Source organism: Macaca nemestrina, chromosome 16 (genome assembly GCF_043159975.1).
Source record: "Macaca nemestrina isolate mMacNem1 chromosome 16, mMacNem.hap1, whole genome shotgun sequence".
NCBI classification, from domain to species: domain Eukaryota; kingdom Metazoa; phylum Chordata; class Mammalia; order Primates; family Cercopithecidae; genus Macaca; species Macaca nemestrina.
In genome coordinates, this window is record NC_092140.1 from 1,642,386 (window position 1) to 1,661,749 (window position 19,364).

Consider the following 19,364-nt stretch of genomic DNA (forward strand, 5'->3'; position numbering starts at 1 on the left):
CAAACCTTCTCTTTGGAATGAAAATGTTTAATGACTCAAGGGTATAATGAAAACATTTCCAGAGAAAAATCTTTATATCATTAAAATTACGTAGATCAACGGAAATAGAACCCCATGCCCTTAAAACAGGACCGTGGTGAGCTCATCAAGGGGTTCCGTGGTGTCGTGAGGTCTCCGGGCAGACCTCACTCATCCTCAGATAACTACAGCTCCTTCACTGGGAGCATCTTAGTTTTTTACTACTGGTGTGTAATTGGAATAATAGCAACACTAAAATAGGCCTGTCTTAACTGCTTTCTTATTCTGAAGGACAAACAAATCTTAGGAGTCTTCTGATACATTTAAACTGGGTAACTCAGATAATGGAAAGAGACTTAAACTGAATCAGAAGCTCTCGCCTTTCTTGTCCTTGCTTAGTCTTTAGCTAGCGTTTTGCTTTCTCTCAGTCTGAGGTTGTTCCTCCCACTGGGGTTATTGTCTAGCTTAAGTGTTATTGCGGGTTTAATGACTGATGTATTCATGTAAGTTTTAAAACCGGTTTTGTGCTTTGCGGATGTAAATCAGCATTGTAAGAAGCTCTGTTATGTGTATAGTCTCCACCTGCGATTTCTTCTCAATAGAAAGCTATGGAAATGCTTTCTTCCCCTATGTTACTGCGTAGAGTCAGGCGTCTTTACTGGTGACTATCTGGGTTTGTCCCCTAGACGTCTCCAGCAATCTCTGTGGAGTTCACTCTATGATGCGTGATACTACTCAACTTTTGCAAGTTGTACAATTCACAAAGCTTAATAAGCATGTGCTGTTTTGGTCTTAAGACTGATTTATGGAAACGTCTTATGGGTATGGACGGGTGACTCAGCTCTGGCTTGCCCTGTTACCAGTGTGTTTTGGTGAGACTTCCGGTTAGTTCCAGTGTATTAAGGGATTTGGAAATCATGAAGACACACACGTAGGCGTCTGCTGTGAACTCAGCTGGCAGAAGTGTTCTCATCTTTGTGGTCTTAGGGCTCTGGTCTCCTTCGTGGAACGTCCAGCTGCCTGAGCCTGAGGTCGGTCTGTTACTGGTGCCACAGACCGTGGTTGGCCCTGAGTCTGGGTGTGTGTGCCTTCATTTCTCCTTTGTGAAAACACAGGCTACGGATGCATGTGGTCTCTTCCCTGTTGTTCTTTACAGCTGCAGACCTGTTCACAGACTTAGAAAATGCATTTCAGGGGAAAATTGATGCTGCTTATTTTGAGACCAGCAAATACTTGTTGGATGTTCTCAATAAAAAGTACAGCTTGTTGGACCACATGCAGGCAATGAGACGGTACCTGCTTCTTGGTCAAGGAGACTTCATAAGGCACTTAATGGACTTGCTAAAGTAAGACACTCTTTTCATTTCTATAAATGAGTAATATATTTGACATGAGAAGGAATCTTGTGTTTAAAAGAATAAATTATATTAAAGGAAAATGAGTTGAATTCTTCGAGCATACTTTTTTAAATAAAATCTGAAAAGAATGTAAAATTTTCAAAGGTAAAGCCCCTTTATTTTTCTCTGGTTATCAGCAGAGCATCATTGTCATGTTCTGTGCTTTATTCATAAGAGAAACTGGCATTTATTACCAAAACTATGGCGCTTACAGTCTTCATGTATGAGGGGTTTGTCTAATCACAATTAACTTTAGCTTTAGCTTGAAATAAAGTGAAAAATAAAATACACATTTTAAAATTGAATTTTACTTTTATATTTGTAGTTAATGTTTCACATAAAAACAAAACTACAGCCCTTTTTATTTTGCTCCCTGACATTTCTCATGGCATCTTCCCTTCCAGAGTTAAATGTGTGTTCTTCTCCACCAGTAGAGACAGAGACAGTTCTGGACCAGAGCCTGCTATGCTCCTGGGTCTAGAGACAGTGCAGACCCTGGCCCAGGCAGTGTGAGCCTAGGCATGAGCACCCCCGGGGGCCAAAGCCTGGGCCTGGAGATTTTCACCCAAGTGTTTAGAAGAATGAAAGTTATTTTTTGGTGTTCCTTTTAGGACACTTAAAGTAAGCTAAATGTTCCCTTTAAGACACAAAATCAGCCGAGTGTGGTGGCTCAAGCCTGTAATCCCCGCACTTTGGGAGGCCGAGATGGGTGGATCACGAGGTCAGGAGATCGAGACCATCCTGGCTAACCCAGTGAAACCCCGTCTCTACTATACAAAAAAACTAGCCGGGCGAGGTGGCGGGCACCTGTAGTCCCAGCTACTCGGGAGGCTGAGGCAGGAGAATGGCGTGAACCCGGGAGGCGGAGCTTGCAGTGAGCTGAGATCTGGCCACTGCACTCCAGCCTGGGTGACAGAGCGAGACTCTGTCTCAAAAAAAAAGAAAAAGACACAAAATCATAACTTACCTTTAAACCCTGCCAGTGCTGCCCAGGCAACTGTTTTAGGGCCTCAGATCCTCAAGTTTCAGTGGATTGCAGCCTAGAAAGCTTGCTTGTGGGCCCAATTTAGAGAATGAGATTTTCAGGTGTGGGGTGGAGGATTTGCATTTCCAGCAAGTTCCAGCTGCTGGTGATGCTGTGTTTGTGGGGACTACACATTGAGAACCACTGTTTGAGACATGCAAGCTCTTACATCTTACCTTCTAGCCAGAAGCCAGTCTCCTTTGTGAAAACTCATATGGCTTTTTGAGGCATACACAGCCATAGCTGGCTTGCGACATGCTCATGCCTTAGTCACAGCTGATGTCTGCTAACAGGTTGTCAGAGAAGAAGGTTCACTAGTACAGTAAATGCTGGCTGTGATGAGGTCAACACCTGTTTGAAGTACGAGTGGTGATGAGCTTTTAAAGGGGAAATGTTCTCTAATGCCATGGGTATGCATGTGGGTGAGTTGGTGCCGCTGGAGATGAGGAGCCAAAGTGAGGTTTGGAGGACCCTGATGGCGTCATAGGTCACATCATAGAGCCGGCTGAATGCATTTGCCTTGTGCCCAATCTTAATGTTGAAAGTGTCACAATGCTTCCTTTAAAGTGAAAAATTCATTTCTCCTCATGTCGTATTTTAAGTTCCTAGTTTTTAGGTTTATTTGACATTTTGTGTCTTTTTCACCTTGTCGCTGCCCTGCGTTTTGTAGAGCTTTCGTGTCTACCTGAGTTGATTAGTGATGTTCTTAACTTGGCAACCCCCTGATTAGAGTAGAGAGGTGTTAGCTTCATAGTTATAAAAGCAGGTATCAGTAACCCTCAAGAAATGCTTGCTGAAAGTGTAGTGGTTCTTGGCCCTTTAGAATCATGACATCCATATACCTAATTGCTTTGATTCAATAGACCTCTCCTCCTCCCATTGGGTCTAAAATGAAATTACATCAGCTCATGCTGCTCATAGGCCAGCCTAAAGTTTGAAAACTTTGTTAACATGTATAGCACATTTAAGTACTTTCAGTGTAAGCTGAGACGGAGTCTCGCTCTGTTGCCCAGGCTGGAGTGCAGTGGCGCGATCTCAGCTCACTGCAACCTCTACTTCCCAGGTTCAAGCGATTCTCCTGCCTCAGCCTCCCGAGTAGCTGGGATTACAGGTGCCCACCACCATGCACGGCTAATTTTTGTATTTTTGGTAGAGATGGGATTTCACTATGTTGGCCAGGCTGGTCTCAAACTCCTGACCTCAGGTGATCCACCCACCTCGGCCTCCCAAAGTGCTGGGATTACAGGCTTGAACAAATGTTCCTGGCCAAAATCAGTATTTTTGAGATTTTAAAGAAATGTAACTCCACAATAATTAGTAAGCCCTGTTTGCAGTTTATGCTCTGAAGCTTTCGTTGCCACATTATTGTATTGGTCCCATTTGTCTTTCGAGTTTTTATAATTTGAACTCTTACTTTTTATAGTTTATATGTTTTTTAAAGTTCATTAAGAATTGAAGTAATATTTTCTTTAATTTTTAAAAAATTTGTTAAGACCAGAACTTGTCCGTCCAGCTACAACTTTGTATCAGCATAACTTGACTGGAATTCTAGAAACCGCTGTCAGAGCCACCAACGCACAGTTTGACAGTCCTGAGATCCTGCGAAGGCTGGACGTGCGGCTGCTGGAGGTACTGCGGCTCTGCATGTTGGGAACGCTGTCCTGGCACCGAGGACCCACTGGGCTGGGGTGTTCTAGCGAGTGTTTTCCATGTTATTTCAAGCACAGCTAGCCGTTATCTTTCTGGAAACTGGGCAGCCTGAGTAGGAACTCCACTCTGTCACTTGTTACTGCCTGGTCAGCACATCTCCTCCCTCTACACCATCTGGGTCTCCATTTGCCCATCTTGCAGGGAGCCTTGCAGGGCTGCTAGGCTTAAGTTGGAGAAAACGCATGACACCCTTGCCCTGAGCTGGGTAGCACACACAGATGCTTAGAAAATGGAGCTTGCTTCTCATAGTAAATCCAACAGGAGCACAAGACATGGTGTATGATGATATTTATCAGAAAATTGATGTTTTTAGTTTCAGTTTGGTAGGACATGACTTTCCTTTAAGGGTATGGGTATTAACATAAACCCACTCTTTACTTAGTTGAAATGAAAGATCATTAGCAGGATGGTTGGTTTTCTTAAAATATTGCAAGAGTCATCTTGGAATAACTAAGGATTTGGAACATATTTAGAGGAGTGGGTTTTTGTTGTAAGCAAATGGTGATGAATTTTAAATACATATTCACAATATTCATTCAGAAATACACCATTCCTTGCCAGATGTTTGCAGAGCACCTACTGTGTGCTCGTTATTGCCTAATCGGTGAGGTTGTAGAAGTTAACCAGAAGATGCACTCAGAACTGCTGAGCAGTTTTTAACAATGGGGCGTTATTTTACTGCTTTTTCTTTGCATCAACAAGTTCTTCAGCAATAAGCTTAAGGTCTTGCAATTATGTGTTTGTTTCTGTTGTTAGGTCTCTCCAGGTGACACTGGATGGGATGTCTTCAGCCTTGATTATCATGTCGACGGACCAATTGCAACTGTAAGATTATCCTGCATCATTTTATAGTATTTACAGCTGTTAAGATTGTTAAACATTTTGTTTGAAATTAACTTTCTTCTCTGGGGACTTCTAATTCAAGTGATCACTCGACATCTAAGATATACTCATTGAATAAATACTTAAGCCAAAACTGTGTGTTTTTTAAATGATTATTAATGAGTATTGAAATACTCTCTTATTTTAAAAATTCTTAAAAATATCGTTTGTTCTATCATAGGTTTCAGCAACTCCTTAATAAATGGGCTGTTCATTCCGTTCCATTATTAGACTGTGGCAACTAGTTTAGGATAATTTGAAAGGAACTGTAAAGTATATTTTAGGGGAATCATATTTTTACTACTTAGATAAAATTTGGTATTTAGTATTCATTTAAACCGATGAGGAAACAGCTGTACTTTGTTCATAGTACCTTCACCTACATCACAGTTACCACATTATAAAAGGCTGACCAGGAAAGCTGTCTGTTTACATGCCTGCAGTTAAAGTGCCTCTTTTTAGTGCTCATTTTGCAAGTATTCAGACTTGAATAAATTTCCTTGACCAAGATACCCCTCTAAACTTACTTCAATCATTTTTGTATCTGAAATGCTGAAGGAAGGACACTGCATTTCTTTGAGGTATTGGGAAGAGTATTTTGTTGAGAAGGAATATAGTTGGGCTCTAAAATTTTTTCTTAGTGGTTCTGGTAGAGGCTGCTTCGTGCTGTTTTCCCGCCTCTCAGGGTGCACATCACGCTGCTGAAATAATTGCGTCAGGGCACACTCACCCTCTTTCCTCTTGGGGGTAAGAAACCTGCCACTGGTAACTGTGTCTCTCCTGTCTACAGTGAGATGGGAACTGCTGGTGCAGTTTCCCTTTACACATAAATTCCTGGTGTATAACCTTTATTGATCAAAGCTACTATATTTTAAGTGTATAGCTTCTCTTAAATGTAATTTCTCATCATATTCAAATTAGCTTTTTCTCTTTTGACTTATGTCCTAACCAATTTAAAATATTACAATGCAAAAAGCAGTGTGATATTTTAGCAAATTATTTATTTAATTTATTTTTGACACGGAGTCTCATTCTGGCACCAAGCCTGGAGTGCAATGGCACGATCTTGGCTCACTTCAACTTCCGCCTCTCGGATTCAAGCGATTCTCCTGCCTCACCCTCCCAAGTAGCTGGGATTATAGGCATGAGCCACCATGCTGGCTAATTGTTGTGTTTTTAGTAGAGATGGGGTTTCACCATGTTGGCCAGGCTGGTCTCAAACTCCTGACCTCAGGTGATCCACCTGCCTCCCTCCCAAAGTGCTGGGATTACAGGCATGAGCCACTGTGCCCGACCTTAACAAATTATTTAAATTAGCAACTTTCATATCTCCTGCCTTGTTAATTTGCATACATTACATATTATTTTCATAGCATAAAAGATACCATAGTACGGATAATTGCATTGATTATTTCAGAAAGTCTGAGTGCCTTGACAAATAGGTAAACTGAACGTTGCCTAGAGAAGAGATAATTAATTATTTCATAGTATTACAGATCTTATTAAGAGTGTCAAAGGTGTCATGCCATGTACATAAACAGTTGCTCATGCAATATTGTTAAATGTTTAGGTTTGCAAAGCTCTACTTTAGTAGAAGGACTCAAGGAAAAAAGTTTATATCATAGATTTATTTTAAAAAGGCAAATCTATCACCTGAGGCCAGGAGTTTGAGACCAGCCTGGCTAACATGGCAAAAACACATCTCTTCTGAAAAATACAAAAATTAGCTGGGCATGGCGGCACACACCTGAAATCCTGGCTACTCGGGAGGCTGAGGCATGAGAATCCCTTGAACCCAGGAGGCCGAGGTTGCAGTGAGCCGAGCTCTCACCATTGCACTCCAGCCTGGGTGACAGAGTGAGACTCTTATCTCAAAAAAAACCCCACAAAAACCCAAGATAAAAGTAAATCGGTGAATATAACCTGAAGGATTCTTTTCAGACTGGAGATTCTTCTAGGCCTACCTTCCATGAGATTCACCACCCTTAGGAGCTACTGTTACAGAAGAAAGTGCACCCCTGCCTCACGGATCCCTCAGGCGGGTTGGGGGGAGTTGTAGTGAAGAGTCCACATTTTAGAGTAGGCTTAGACTAGTCTAAAATGGGTTGAAAATCCTGATAAACTGTTTGCAAGTTGTGTAATGTTAGGCCTCTGTTTCCCTGCTTTCTGTTCCTGTGAGTTTGCTTAGCATGCTGCCTAGCATGGAAGTCATCAGTGTGGTTGTTACATTATGATAGTTTGCTAAAATGTACCTTTTGAAAAAAAAGATTGAGACCTGTACTGAGAGGATTCTTATGTGGGAATACTATAAACTCGTCTCCTGCTATTATCCCAGGTGTTTACTCGAGAATGTATGAGCCACTACCTAAGAGTATTTAACTTCCTCTGGAGGGCGAAGCGGATGGAATACATTCTCACCGACATACGGAAGGGACACATGTGCAATGCAAAGCTCCTGAGAAACATGCCAGGTGAGCCCTCAGTGCGGTCACAGGTCCGCACACACTCCCAGCAGCGTCCAGCCCCCACTGGGTGCGGTTTCCAGCAGCTCCGCGGGAGTTAAGGTAGACTCACGGTGTTAGCTATGTATTTTTTCCAGATGGCGAACTTTCTTTTAAAATCACATTTATTTTTTATTCTAGTGTTCACATATATGCTTTTAAAAAATTGCCTATTTTTAGGGAAAGCGGTTTAATACATCACTGACTCATTTAAAATTCACACAGTGTTTTAACTAAATTGTTTTTGAGAATTTCTTTAATGTTTTGTTTTGTCCATAAACCAGAACATGGGAATATATTATTTAAAACAATCTAAAACTGTAGTAAAAATTCTTAGGTATCAGATAGTCAAGATTATTTTAATGTTATAAACATTGAATGACTTAAATTACAAGTAATTTTGAAGTCTTTATATAAAATTGATTTGGTCAGAACCCTTGAGAAAGTATTTCAGTAGGTACATCTCTAAAGAAGAACTAAACGGTACATGCCTTTAATCCTTTGGTGAAAAGTAATTATTAGGAATAAAAAGAGAGCAGTTGTTGGGAGAAAGCAGTTCATGATCTCTGCTTCTTTACCAGCTCAGAGGCTGGTCCCTGAGCAGCTAGCAGAGATCCAGAATAGTGACCCCTGCCGAAGGCTGTGGGGCAGGGAGTTGCCTGTCTGAGCCAACACTGACATGTAGAATTGTCGGTTTTTACTGGGTGTTGATACTTGACTGTAGTGGGGAATGAATGGTAGGAATCCTCCGAATTAGCTGAGAGGGAAGCAAAGGGGAGATTTTCTTTTAAAGGCAGTGATGACTGCGGGCTGGGTGCCCTTCTTGTGAATGTGCTGCCACGGGCGGGCGGGGAGGCGGGAGGAGGGCCGTGCTGAGAGGACTGCATGCACGCCTGGGGCTCTGCGGGTCTCCTTTCTCCACGGTTTCACACCGTCCTTCTCGCCACTGTTGCGGGATCCCTCGCTCAGAGTTGTTTTAACTGGATATGTATTTACTTGCCTACACTTTTCCTTCCCTCTGTCTTCTTATGAATACCACTGAGTAGATCAGTTCCTGGCTGCCCCCTTCACGAGGCAGCGTCTTATAGTGAGTTTAGACCAATTCAAGGCCAAACTGATGCTGTCATTGTCACGTGTCAAAATAAGCCTCTGCGAAGGCTGAGCTCCATACCAACTTGAAATATGGGCTGGTCGCGCTACAGTTTTCTGATCTGATTATCAGTTTAGCAACGTCTGTATCAATTTGCTCTTCTCTTATTGTATTGAATATCAATAATGAGTTTTGTTTTCTAGTTGGAGATAACTAATAAATTTTTTGATCAGTTTTCTATGTATGGGAAAATGTGTATTTTATTATTTATAAAATTTATTTATATCGCTAGAATCCTGCTTCACAGAGTTTAACTCCAGCTTCTTTTGCTGAGCCTTCCCCCTCGCTATTGAAACTTTTTCTGAACCATTTTTAATAGCACGATATTACCTCATGTACATATCATTTCATCATTTCTCTTTGGACATGTTTTTTCCCCAATTTTTTGCTAATATAAATAATGCCATGCATGTTTTTATAAATGCATCTTGATACGCCTCTGAATATTTCTTGAGAATAGATAGAAGTGGAACTGCTTGTTTAACAGTTTGAATTTTAGTTTGACTTTTTACTTACTAAGTATTCATATTTTAACTGTATTGATATTATCGGATCACTTTTTGGGAAATGTGCACCAATTTAGTTCACATCCCAGTAAGCCCAGATCGTATTGTGGAAAGTTGTCTGTATCACTGTTTTTGCTGACACTGGCTATTAATTCAAATAAATTGTCAGTTCATAGGTGAAAATGGAAGTTCATTTCAACTTTTATGCTTTTTAAATGTTATGCTTTTAAAATGATTGATGAGGGTGAACACTTTTATTTTCAAGATGGGGTCCCCATTTTTGCCCAGGCTAGCCTCAAATTCCTGCGCTTAAGTGATCCTCCCACCTTGGCCTTCCAGAGTGCTGGAATTACAGGCATGAGCCACCAGGCCCGGCCTCTTTTTTCTTCGTTTTGCTGTATTATGTAGTATTCCCTTTATCTACAGGGGATATATTCTAAGACCCTCCCCCCCACCCCATGGATGCCTGAAACCTCAGATAGTATCAAACCTTACATATACTGCTTTTCCCCATATGTACTTACCTATGATAAAGTTTAACTTATATGTTAGGCACATTAAGTGATTAACAGCAATAACTAATGACAAAATAGAATTATTTTGACATCATACTATAACAGACGTTATGTGGGTGTTATGTCTCTCTCAAAAGATCTCACTGTACTATACTTACCTTTTTTTCTCGTGCTCTGTTGACCTGATAACTGAGACAGCTACTGAGTGACTAAGGGGGCGGTAGTGTATACGCCGTGAATTTGCTGGACAAAGGGTTGATTAACTTCCTGGCTAGGATGGAGCAGGATGGTGTGAGATTTCATCACTGCTGAGAACAGTGCTCAATTGAAAACTTATGAATTGTTTATTTCTGGGATTTTCCATGTACTATTTTTGGACTGCTGTTGACAGCAGGTGACGAACAGCACAAAGAGAAACTGTATGGGGGACTACCATGTTCCCTTTTTCGGGAATTGTTTTACCTGTGTTTCTGTTGGGGTGTCTGTGTTCTTACCTTTAATAAAGAAGTATTTTAAAGTAGTTCATGGCCAAGCAACTTCATGAGCAGAAATCAGCTAGCTGATCTTGCTAATCCAGCCCGTTAGAAATGTCCTGCTAATTATAAATCTGAAGCAGATTACACATGGACCCTGTAGAGAGCTCCCATCAACAGCTGCCACGGGGCCTCGTACGGGTGTGGTGTGCAAAGGACGGCTTAGTCTTACTTAAAGTGTCAACAGTTATCACCCTAGTGTTTTAACAATATTCATCTAAGTAATAACTTGCTCCATCGTGTGCAGTAAGTAGTTACATGTGAAAGTGCTTTTCTGGGGACAAGGGTTTTTGATCATGGTCTACCAGGAAGATCACACCCATTCCTCATGTAAGATTGTCTGCTCTTCCTGCCTTTACCAATCCTGGATGGTAGCAGTTTTTTATGTATTTGCCAGTCAGCTGGACAAAACACAGCGGCTAATACTAAAATGGTTTGTTAGATTCAATTAATCTAAAAAATATTTCTACTACTGGAAACTAAATTCATGTTTCAGATAACATTTCACAAAATGAAATAGACCAGTACAGGTAACTGAGCCTGTATTCTTTCTCAGCCTCTGTGTGGGGTGGGGAGGGAACGAATGGAGGCTTTTTCTTTCTCTTTCAGCTTCCCTCCCTTTCCCCTTTCAAAACAGTGGCATTGAAATAATTTGCTTTTGGTCTTTATTAGAAATAAAATCGATCTCTTACGTTCTTGAGGGAAAACAAGGATGCGTTCATCTTTCATGAAGAATCAAGATGAAATTTACATAGTTAGGTTCCAATAGAAGTCTGATTCAGAAATAACACTTTCTTAGTTTTCCTCTGGTTTTTAAGACATTAACTTACTTATCTGAGACAAAAATTAATGTTTAGACAGTGAGTTTTTAGAGGGCTCTTAAGAGAATATTAATTCTCTGAAATGGTCCCTGAAGTTCTCAGGGAACAGTGGTTAGTGGAGATTTACGTGTACCTTTTTTTTTGAGATGGAATCTCGCTCTGTCACCCAGGCTGGAGTGCAGTGGTGTGATTTTGGCTCACTGCAACCTCCACTTCCCAGATTCAAGCTGCTCTCCTGCCTCAGCCTCCTGAGTAGCAGAATTACAGGTGCCTGCCACATCGTCTGGCTAATTTTTTTGTAGTTTTAGTAGAGATGGGGTTTCACCATGTTGGCCAGGCTGGCCTCAAGCTCCTGGCCTAAGGTGATCTGCCCACCTCGGCCTCCCCCAGTGCTGGAATTACAGGCGTGAGCCACTGTGCCCGAGGTTGGTTTTTTTTTTTTTTTTTTTTTTGAGACAGAGTCTTGCTCTGTCGCCCAGGCTGGAGTACAGTGGTGTGATCTCAGCTCACTGCAAGCTCCGCCTCCCAGGATCAAGCGATTCTCATGCCTCAGCCTCCTGAGTAGCTGGGATTACAGGTGTGTGCACCATGCCCAGCTAATTTTTTGTGTTAATATTTGTAGTAGAGATGGGGTTTCACTATGTTGGCCAGGCTGGCCTCGAACTCCTGGCCTCAAGTGATCCGCCTGCCTTGGCCTCCCAAAGTTCTGGGGTTATGGGCGTGAGCTACTGTGCTCAGTCACTGTTGAAGATAATGGAACTCCACTCGCTTAAAATGAGATGTAAATACTACTACATTTTAAAATTAGAGCTTGCACACTAGACACTAAATTATTTCTTGTCTAAAATATAATGATAGCAAGTTACAGGTTTTCCTTTATCTTTTCTAATCCCACTGAATGGAATGTGCTCTCGAGAAAGTGAGTGTCTAAATGAGGCTTCGTGGGGTAGGTGTCGAAGAGCAGGGTCTGGCCATGGAAATAGCTTGGTGGAGCCACATCTAAACCAGCAGGTCCCTTACAATTAGGAAGCTTTTAAGTAGAAGGCACTTTGGAGATACCACAGTCAAACCTTCCTAGTGTGTATTGGAGAGCAGCCTGAGACCCAGAATCTGAAAAGGTTGGACTGGCCCACATTTGGTTTAGGCCCAGTATATTGAAAAATAAGATAAATCAAGGTTTAACAGCTCATACTACATTTTGTTTTGGTTTTCCTTTCAAACATATTTTATTACTTCTAAGATACACATTGTTTTCATGTTCTCAATGTGTCTTAAAGTCTGTTGAGCTGCAGGGCTCCTGTTGCCTGCAGCTGTGTAAACCTGGCCCCAGCTCCTCTTGGTGCCTGGAGCTGGGCTCTGTGCTCCGGCAGCATAGCCTTTAGTGCTGGCCACAGCTGCAGTTCGTTGCCTTCAAAAAGATTACACCCTGGCTCCACCCTGGCTCTGTTTTGAAATGAAAAGTTACTGTGTTTGCAGAAAAGTGTAGAAATAGCAGTGAAGCATAAATTTGAAATCGATGAAGCACATGATTATTATTGAGAGAAGAACCAAAATGCCACTTTTCATGTAAAGCAGCACCGCGGATTTTATCTTACCAGGAAAGGCAGGTGCCCGCGGGCCAGCAGTGTCCCTTGAGGGGCCCATCTGCGCGGTGGGTTCAGAGGGTGTTTCCCGCACAGGGCTGTGGTCAGGGTGTCTGTCAGTGTGATTGGCAACCGTTTTACTTTCTTGATGATTCATATAATAACGATTCGTCTTACAAATGACAGTGTCTTAAGACTCAGTGAATGATAGAAGATGAGTTGAAATTTTTCTCTTTAAAAATTTCTGTGTGTTTTTGTATCCTGTGTTTTATATCCTTAATGTGTATCAGCCGTCCAGTGTGGCCTCGGCCCTGCAGGATGTGTGCTTGCTGTATTCGTTGTATGTTTCACTCATCGTTCCCATGTTTCACTAAGGATCCAAAAGATACTTAACAAAAGTCTTTTGGATCCTTAGTGAAACATACAAATAGAGATAAAAAAAATTCTCTGTGCCTGGCTCCAACTGATAGAAACTTTAAGCTGAGCTGTAGGTGCTAGAGCTACATTGCCCGGGGGCATCCCCACCCCACCACCTGTCTCTGAGATTGTATGGCCTCAGCTGTTTTCTTGGTCTTCTGCCTCAGTTTCCTCATCTGGGGGATGGGGTGTTGATGGCACTTACTTCCTAGTGTTGTCAGGATTAAGTCTGAGTGAAAGTACTTGGAACAGCACCTGCCTGTGGTGGGTGCCCCCAAGTTCACCATTGCCGTGGTTACTTGCCTGGAAGAGCAGGAATGCAGATGATGTAAGGATGAGATCCTTACAGGTGATTAGAGACTTTGAAAACAATCCTAGTTCTTAACAAATGTCGTTTGGATCCTTAGTCTTGAGAAAAATAAATCAGATGGGTACTTTGATAAGGTCACTTTTAAATACAGTAGCATCACTATAAATATGGGTTGAGGAGGTGATTTTGAAATTGTGAACTAATTGTTTTAAGGTATTTTCTTAAAAAACCAAATATAATGTTTAGCAGTACTTGGTGCTATCTCTAGAGGCATCTCCGGATGTGAGGGGGTCCTGGTGGAAGGTGCCTGCCTGAACAAGTGTTTAAGAACAAGTGTTAAGAGCCAGTGTTTGAGTCAAACTTGAAGTTCTTTCGACAGCCTTTAGGGGTCAGTGGAGAACTACGAAAGAGCCTGTTGCTTAGCTGCTGCCCAAGCGGGAGGAGATAGTGGCCACCCAATTTTGTGTGTCGGCGGTCCAGTGTGGCGTCGGCCCTGCAGGAGGTGTGCCTCCTGTATTCATTGGACCTTATTGCCAATGTTGCTTTGCTTTTGGGATTCTTATAATTACACAGTTACTTGTGGGTCAGCCATAAAAACACATTTAAAACACGTTCCTAAAATATATATTCAGAGTGCTAGGTAAAGAGATCCTAGGCATGTTGGCAGGTGTAAATGGAATTTTTTAGGAACTAACGGACTAGTTGTGCCTTGTGAATTGAGTTCATAGTCATTACAGCCTTAGAGCAAGTAGAAGTTCAGAAATAACTATTTTCTATAGTGTTTAATCTCTTATTTGGGAAAGAAAAATAACTGTGGTATTGTAGGGATTTCAGACTTCTGTCATGTGGATGATTTCCCCAGGTTTCTTTTCAGTAGCAGCATCCTCACAGCAGCAACCAGATGTCTCTCACTGTCGCGGGGCTTTGCCTTAAAAGAAGACCATTGGAGATGCTGTCCGCTGTGCTCATTGTAGACACGGTAAAAGGTGATTTTTCTAGAAGGAGAACTATATTCACTGGCAGTACTTTAAGACTGTAAAAGGAAAGAACACCTGTATTCACATTGTTGCTAAATTGACCTTGCTTATAGAAACCTTTTGAAAGGTGTGAGTTTGAGTACTCAAGATCTGAAGGAATGCAGACTGCCTGCTCTGACGTTGAGTGTCCAAATCACGCACTTTTTTCAGGAAATCATCGTTGAGGGCCCACTTAGTGCTCTCTGTTGCTGGTTCCCAGTAACGGTGTGACAAACCAGCTCCCTGTGGCTAAGCAGCTCATGGCCTGTTAGGGCAGAGCAGACATTTACACAGGAACTTACAGTCAATCAATACGGGAAAATCCAAGTGGCATGGGAATGTTTAAATGAGGCATCTGACAGACGTGGGGGTGGTTCCCGAAGGCTCCAGAGGTGATGGTGTCCAGTCTGGCCCTGACAGGTGAGGATGAGCTCTTCGGGTCAGTGGGGAGGAGAGCAGGATGTTCGGCAAAGCTGGGGAGGGGGACTGTGCTGCCAACATGGGGCCGGGGAGCCCAACCGGGAGCACGTCCTGAAGGTCTGGATTCAGGTCACTGAGAATAATGAACCTGGGGCGTGACCGTGGCGATTAGCAGGGCAGCCAGTTGTGATAATCCGTGTGCAGTGACGTTGGCCTTTATGGTTACAGCAGCCGCGGGGCTGGAGGGAAGGGAATGGATTTGAGGGTGACTTGGCCTGTGGCGCCAGCAGGACCAGGTGATGCGTGTATGGAGGCCAGGGGGTGGTTGGAGTCTCAGTGGCACCTGGGTCTCTGACTTGAGGACCTGGTGGGTGGTGGCATCTTTTACCACCCAGGGAGCACTGGAGGAAGAGCTTCTTTGCGGGGGATAATGATTCCATTCCAATACGCTAATTTGAGGTATTTTTTAGGATACCTTGTGAGGCCATTAATTAGACTGGTCTTAAACTTTAGATCTAGAGGTAAATGTTTTAGATGTCATCAGCCTGGATATGCTTGAAGTTGTGGAGTGGAATGCGGAAGGGGCATCAGTGAGTGGGAACTGCAGTCTCACAGGGTGGCATGGCTAGGAGGAAGATGGGGTTGGGGCGGGGGCTGTAGACCTGTCATGGTGCATGATACCTTTTCAACTAACAGACCCCTTTGGAGCTGCCATATAGCATCTGAAAATTTAAAGATATACTATGGAAGAGTTGGGCAAAATCAAAGTCAAAACTTCTAACGAAGTTAGATGCTTTGTTTGTTGGGAGGCTGTTTAAAATGCCCATATGGAGAAGGAAGTGGAGGCTGAAAATCACAGAGGAGGAACAGATGGATTCAGAGTAAGGGGTTCGGGTTAGCCTTTAAGGAGGGAGAGGTTAGCATGCTAGGAGGGAGAGGCGGGCTTGGAGTGACTGGGGGCACGAGGGATGCAGGCAGAGCTGAGGCCGAGACAGCGAAGCAGTGCAAACCTGGTGGAGCCAGGGCTGCGGGATGGTGAGGCTGGGAGTGAGGGAGAGAGGGGGAAGGCCCCAGGCAGCACTGGGATGGGCTGGAGTGGGATGTCAGGAGTTTAGGTGGCACTGAGCATTGCATGACAGTGTTGTTTGGTAGATGTGTTTGTTCTGTTTTGTGGCCATTCAGTAGCATTTTTATTTCCCAGTGTGACATTAAAGAATCTAGAACATTAATCAGAACATTAATCAGAGAAATTGTACACTCAAGAAAATCAGAGATTCTGAAATAGAATTAGTGATTTAATCACTAATCACTGTGTAGCTACTTTCAGATTGATTTGAAGCCAGAGAAAAAAATTTCTGGTTTCTTAATAGAGCAACAGTGAAACGTAGAAGATGTTAGCAAAAGCATATTCGTGCCACGAAAAACCGGCATGTTACTCAGATGCTGCTGGCTTGACTGACCCTGAAAAGAACTCTGGAGGAAGTCTCAGAAATGCAGGCGGAGCAGAGCACCATAGCCCTGAGCGTTCATGGGACTGAGCTGCTTCTCTCATGCGCGGAGCACCCAGCAGGGGCTAGAAAATGGAGAATAGCCACAAAAAATTTTTATGCTTCTGTAACAAATCTAGAGTCCCTCAGAGAAAGTGCTGATAGTAGCCGGCTTCGCATGTTTAGGTGAAGGTAAACTTTTAGGTGAAGTTTCACCTTTCATTTTTCGATGAAATCTACAGTTTTGTCAGTCGGCTTAAACCTTCTCTGAAAGAGGTCAGGATGGATAAGTATAACCTGGATAGTTGCTTGAAAAGGTAGAAAATAAAACAGATTGTACTCACTGTGCACAGGTGCACAGCTAAATGTTCGGGTCACACCGAGCGTGTACCTGGGAGGGGTCGATGGAGACGTCGATGTCAGGGTGAGACCTGCGAGTCGTGGCTTGTGACTTGTAGAATTCGTGACTTTGTTTCCCAATGAAAAGATCCACCAGTTCTGTGATGATATTAACATAAAAATACAAAAACCTTCCACAAGTGGTTTCTAAACTATTTCGTATAACTTTGCTGCACTGGAGAGAAATCAAATCACATCCGAGAAATATCTTGAGGACAAATCTATGTACACTCTGTGCACCTGTAGAATGTTTTAAATACTCACCGTTCTCCAGGGAAGACTGGCTGTAGATTTTCCGTTATAGTCCAGTGACTTCAGTGGGGGAAGACACAGTTCTCTCATTTGAGCTCTGCGTTAAAACCTAAAATTCAGTGCAAGTGGTATTTTCCTTAGAATCTTACTGAAACCATAACATGGCTGAACATCACTTAAAACAACACTTTATTATACCCCTTTACATTGAAAAGTAATTGTTGTTCGAGGGGTTTTGAGTATTATTCGATTAGAAATCTTAGACTCTATTTATAGTTTTAGTAGGGAAAAGTACACTTATAATTCTAGGATTTCAGATGAACCTCAAAGCTGAACCCTTTCTTCAGATACACATTGACCATATCTGTGGGTTGTAGATTCCTAATGGCAAGAAGGATACTTGGGGTATGTGGAGTGCACACTGTGCTGCAGGAACCTCGTGAGTACAGATGCCCGGCAGATATCCCGGGTCTGCAGGAGCCCTGTGAGTACAGATGCTGGGCAGATGTCACAGGTTTGCAGGAAGCCTCGTGAGTACAGATGCTGGGCAGATGTCACAGGTTTGCAGGAAGCCTCGTGAGTACAGATGCTGGGCAGATGTCACAGGTCTGAGGGCAGCTGGGTCTCTTTTGAGGGTGTTAGAGCTGAAAGTGCATCTCATGGCTGTGGACACTATAGTTCACTGTGTTTTACTGTCTGTGGGGCCATATAAGGAGCGCTGAGGATTCTTTGCAGAGTTGTAAACTTCATAAGTAAATCTTGTATATGCCTCTGATACATCAGTCATAGCCATTGGCAGGGGAGGCACTTGAGCCCTTGAGTGTGTGTGTTTCCTTGTGAGGCGCTGGGTGGCACATGGATATGGACGAGGGCCCTTTGGAGCTCCTGGTTGGTTGGGTTGCCTCCTCCCGCCTGTTCATTGCCTGAGGGACAGTGTGTCATCCCTCTCTTTAAAAAATGAATTTGCTCCTTCTGAAAGGTGCATTGTCTGAGTCTGCCATCAATGATCCCTAACTAAAAATTCTTCTGCCTCTTTGAAAGCAAGCTCTTTTTTTGTCTTTTGAAATTTATTTTTTAAAACATCTTTCTTACTGGCTGCCATCTATTTCATTTAGGTAGGTGCTGGTATATAATGTATATTAATGTCTGCTTTACACCTCTCTGGTTCTCCCTCACCTGAGCCCTCTGTGTTCGAGAATTCTAGCCCCATCCCGAGGCCCAGGCACCAGGGAGGTGAGGAGTGTCCTCCTCTGCAGTGCGCCCTCCTCCTCTCCCCGGTGCACAGCGCGTCCCTGGAGACCGGGCACCAGGGTCAGGTGGTGATGCTGCCTGTTAGTGGAATCTGTGCTTTCGGACAGCGTTCATGCAATTCACATACATATTTCATGCTTGTGTAAGTTGATCATCTGTTTAAGGATTTACATTTTTATAAGGCTTAGAATTCTGTCTCCTCCTCTCCCACTTTTCTCTACTAACTGGGCTGTCAAGTGTTAAACCAAGACAGCAAAACTGCAAGGTGTCAGTTAATCTTCAACTTACAGAAAGAGTGTTTTTAAAAAGTTTGCATTGCCATTGTTATTTTTACACACCTCTATAAAGAGGCTTAAGTCCCACTACTTCTTTCCTCTCTTGAGAAGAGGCAAGACTGACGTCTCACATAACTGCATGAGTAGCAAGTCTCGATCTCGTTATCGAGGTAACTCATTGAGGGCATTTGAAGCAGTAACAAAACATGTCCAAGCTGACCTGTGCTACAAAGCCTTTTTGTAATCACCTCACTGATGGGCCTAGCTCTGATTTGTAATCACCTCACTGATGGGCCTAGCTCTGATTTGAGCCATCACATACATTAGTGTAACAATATGCTGCCATAGTCTTTGAACAAAAAATTAAAAGTGCGAGCAGAGAACTGTGCTCTGTGGTGACCTTCCAGCCTGGTGATGGTTGTGTGATCTCCTAAAGGATAAAAGGAGAGTCTGAGCTCGTCCCTGACCTCCCTTGAGGCTCCTCTTTCTCACAGGCGGTAAGGCCACAGTCGGTTCCTTAAAGAAATGTCACCTTTATCTCCAAAGAGCAAGGGAATAGTAAATGTTTCACGCACAGCAGGCAGACTAATTGTAAAGCCATGAAGCAGAGCTTCTGTTTATTCAGTGCACTGCATTATTATAAAATAAATGTTTTGTATTTAATTTTTAAATACAATTATATTTTGTTTCATGTATTCCTTATTAGGCTCCTATTAGGTAAAGTAGTATAGTACTACTTGGTTAGATAGCTCAATTCTCGTTTAGTTTGAAATGTTCAGAAATTGGTTATGGAGAGGTTTTTTCCTGTTAAGGGGTCAAGAATTTAAATGACTGATTTTTTGTTTTCAGATAGCTTGCAGGTGGGTAAGGGAGAACAGCACGTTGTCGGTAAGTGTA

General features: G+C 42.8%; 1 protein-coding gene across 2 annotated transcripts in view; it reads left to right on the forward strand.

Annotated features, from left to right (window-relative positions):
- The window catches only part of LOC105485370 (tubulin gamma complex component 3), a 97,748-nt gene that overhangs the window by 59,839 nt on the left and 18,545 nt on the right, over positions 1-19,364 (forward strand). For both annotated transcript variants that reach the window (XM_071081007.1, XM_071081008.1), the window contains exons 14-17: positions 1,175-1,364; positions 3,933-4,068; positions 4,906-4,974; positions 7,367-7,502. In XM_071081007.1, coding sequence (XP_070937108.1) covers positions 1,175-1,364; positions 3,933-4,068; positions 4,906-4,974; positions 7,367-7,502 — 531 coding nt within the window. The remainder of the gene's footprint in view (positions 1-1,174; positions 1,365-3,932; positions 4,069-4,905; positions 4,975-7,366; positions 7,503-19,364) is intronic.